Genomic DNA, 3,577 nt, shown 5'->3' with positions numbered 1-3,577 from the left:
GGGCCTTCAGCCCCCCAGGCCAGGACAAGGTTGTCAGCCATGGTATCTAAACCTGGAAGTTCAGAGACTAGTTCTGAGAGCAGTGAGGAGTCAGAGAGTGAAGAGGAGATCAGAGCACCTCAGGAAAAGGTGATGGCTTGGATCATTCCCCTAGTTACAGAGACCAAGCTGCCACTGGCCAGTAAGCCCTGGAGGCATGCAGCCCCTTAGTGAAATTGGTGTTTAAGTTGGGTCTTGTTAGTCCCTAGTATTTGAGAGAGTCATGGCTCTGAATCTGATTTTTTTCCCCTTTTTTTCTCCTTCCTCATCATCTCAGGGAAAGTCACCAATGAAAGTGTCCCGGATTAATGCCATTAAAACAAAAGTTGCTCCTGCCCCCACCCAAAGGCCCCTGGGGAAAGAGGCCCTTTCTGTCCCTGGGAAATCAGGGACTCTGGCTTCTGGGGTCAAGGCACAATCAGCTGCTAAGGCCTCTGGGTCAGAGAGCTCTGAGAGCAGCGAGGAGTCAGAAAGTGAAGAGGAAACCCCCACACTCCAAACCCAGGTGAGACTTGAGAGAGGAGGAAATGATTGTATGGGACTAGGAGTCAGGAAGCATTGACTTGAATACCAGCTTTGCCTTCCCCTCTCTGAGTCTTAGTTGTCTCATCAGCAAACTGGGAGGATTGGAATGTAGGATCTCTAAGATTCCTTCTGGAAAGCTAGGTGATGGTGGATACAGCCCTGGGCAAGGAATCAGGAAGATTCGTCTTCGTGAGTTCAAATTCAGCCTCAGACACTTACTAACTGTATGACCCTGGGCAAATCACTTAACCCTGTTTGCTTCAGTTTCCTCATCTCTTAAATGACCTGGAGAAGGAGATGGCAAACCACTTGCCAAGAAAACCCCAAATGGGATCTTGAAGAGTCAGACATGACCGAACAACAGCAACAGCAACAACAAAGGATCCCTTCCAGCTCTAAATCCCATGTTTTCTTGGGATAGAAGCACTAAAATGGCTGCTCACTTTCTTCCCTTGACAGTTCTGATGCTCTAGTTAGTTGACTCAATTTTGCATTGTCCTACACTTTGACTACCTTATCTCCTTGTCCTGTTGCCATATCTGCCCTGCTGTTCCTCAGCCCTGGCTCACCTTTACCATCTACCTCGCCACTTGTACTCCCAAGCTGCTGAGCATTGTGGAGGAAGTCACACCATTGGGCAGACGGGGTCCACCACAAATCCCTGTTCTCCATTCTTAACTGATCCCTCACTATTACACAGAAGTACTCTTGTATTTCTTTGATTGACGGCCTATCCCATTCCACTTTGTGATTGTTCCATACCCTTCTTTCCTTAAGCCCTCGAATGCCTCCGCTTTCTTTTGACGGGTGTCCTTTACTTCTGTGTAACTGAGAAAGTTGAAGCCATCCTTCATTTCCCCTGCTCCACAACTCAAAACTGCTCTACATTTTCACCCGTTCCTCCTGTTTAACTCCTGGACCCTTCATGGCTTCCCGTTTCCCTGAGGAGCCTGCCTCATCAGTCAATCTCTCATCTTCAGTCTCACCCTGTCAACTATCTGTTTCCTTCATCCCTACAGATGTATCCAGGTCTCCCCTATCCTTAAAAAAAACCAAACACCTGAACTTGATCCTGCTGTGCCCTCAAGCAATTGTTTTATTTTTCCCTTTCCCTGCCAAACTCCTAAAAAGAATTTTCTGTCCTTCCTGCCTTTATTTTTTCCCTGCACATTCAGTGCTCCATTCTGTGCTATCTGGTTTCTGACCCCACCATTTTTCTTTGTACAATGATATTTTGTTTTGTTTTGTTTTGTTTTTGTTTTTGTTTTTTTACACAATGATATTTTTTAAATAAATAAAAATATTTTCTCTCTCCCTCCCCCTGCAGTGAAGGGGATGGGGAGAATCCTTTTAACAAATTTGTTTAGTCCTGGAAAGACGTGTGTGGATTGATGCTGAGTGAAGTGAGCAGAACCAGGAGAACATCGTACACAGTAACAGCCACCTTGTGCGATGACTAACTTTGATAGACTTCTTTTCTCAGCAATGCAAGGATCTAAGACAACTCCAAAAGTCTCATGATGGAAAATGCTATCCACATCCAGAGAAAGAACTATGGAGTTTGTGTGCATATTGAAGCATACTTTTGCTATTTTTTTTCCTTCTGTTTTGTTTTCTTTCCTCTTTCTTGTGGTTCTTTCTATTGGTTCTAATTCTTCCTTACAACATGACTAATGTGAAAATATGTTTAATGGGAATGTATATGTAGAGCCTATATCAGATTGTGAGCCATCTTGGGGAGGGAGCAGGAGAAAAATTTAAAACTCAAAAGCTTATGGAAGTGATTGTTGATAAAATAAATTAGTAAAAAAAAAATAACAACATATGTTTAATCAAGCAAAACATTCACCTTGTCCAAAAAGTATATATCTCAATCTTCAGCCTGAATCTTCATGAGTCCTCTGGAATTGTGGTTCATCATTGCATTGATGGGCAATCTTAAGTCTTTCAGAGTTGTTGTCTTCATAGTCTTTCTATTGTATCCTGGTTCTGCTCATTGAACTCTATTTCAGTTCAAACCTGTCTTGCTAGGTTCCTCTATAACTGTCCCCTTGCTCTTTTCTTCTAAGAAATAATATTCCACTGCATTCCCATGCCACCAGTTTATTCAGTCGTTTTCCAATGGTGGTGACTCCCCTAGTTTGCAATTATTTGCCATTACAAAAAGACGTGCTATAAAATTTTTGTACATACAAGTCTTCTTCCTCTTCTTCTTTTTTTTTTTTTTTTTAAAGGCAGTTGGGGTTAAGTGACTTGCCTAGAGTCACACAGCTAGTAAGTGTCAAGTGTTTGGTCTGAGGCCAGATTTGAGCTCAGGTCCTCCTAACTTCAGGGCTGGTGCTTTATCCACTGTGCCACCTAGCTGCTCCTTCTTCATCTTTTATCTTGGAGTATAGACCTGTAGTCTATAAAACTTGGTCTAAGAAGATGCACAGTTTATTAGCTTTTTGTGTCCCTGCTGTCTTGTTGAAATGGCACACTTCAGGGTTCTCAGTGGTCGCTTAATTTAATGACTTTTTCTCAATCCTTATCCACCTTGACTTCTCTGAAACTTTTCATACTGTTTTGTTATCCCCACCATATTCTCTTCCCTTGGTTTCCATGACATGTTTCTTGAACAGTTCTCCTACATGTATGACTGTTCCTTCTCTTTCTTATTTTCTGGATCATCAGTGTCCTACACCCTGATGAGGGCCCTGTTCCAAGCTATGTGATGTCTCTCAGATGTAGATAGATAGATGTATGGATAGATATACCTATAGATAGAGATAAATAGATGTATAGATATAGAGATTGATATATGTAGAGATAGACAAAGATAGATAGAGGTAGCTGGATAGACAGATATAGATGGATGGATAGAGAAATAGACATCCTTAACTGCTGTCCTGAACTCTTCTCCCCACTCCAGTCTAACTGTCTTCCAGACATCTCCACCTGAATGTGCCTTTACCATCTCAACCTCAACATGTCTCAAAATGATCCTTTTTTTTTTTTTTTTTTTTTTTTTTTT

At 42.1% G+C, this 3,577-nt stretch overlaps 1 protein-coding gene across 1 annotated transcript in view; it reads left to right on the top strand.

The window, feature by feature from the left end:
• The window catches only part of TCOF1 (treacle ribosome biogenesis factor 1), an 81,791-nt gene that overhangs the window by 37,025 nt on the left and 41,189 nt on the right, over positions 1-3,577 (top strand). The window contains 2 exon segments of the mRNA XM_027841732.1: positions 1-129; positions 317-544. The exon segment at positions 1-129 is cut by the window's left edge and continues 27 nt beyond it. Of these exon segments, the coding sequence (XP_027697533.1) occupies positions 1-129; positions 317-544 (357 nt within the window).

The sequence above is a fragment of the Vombatus ursinus genome, unplaced genomic scaffold (genome assembly GCF_900497805.2).
Source record: "Vombatus ursinus unplaced genomic scaffold, bare-nosed wombat genome assembly UNPS02014863.1, whole genome shotgun sequence".
NCBI lineage: Eukaryota > Metazoa > Chordata > Mammalia > Diprotodontia > Vombatidae > Vombatus > Vombatus ursinus.
This window is presented reverse-complemented; position numbering and strand designations above follow the sequence as displayed.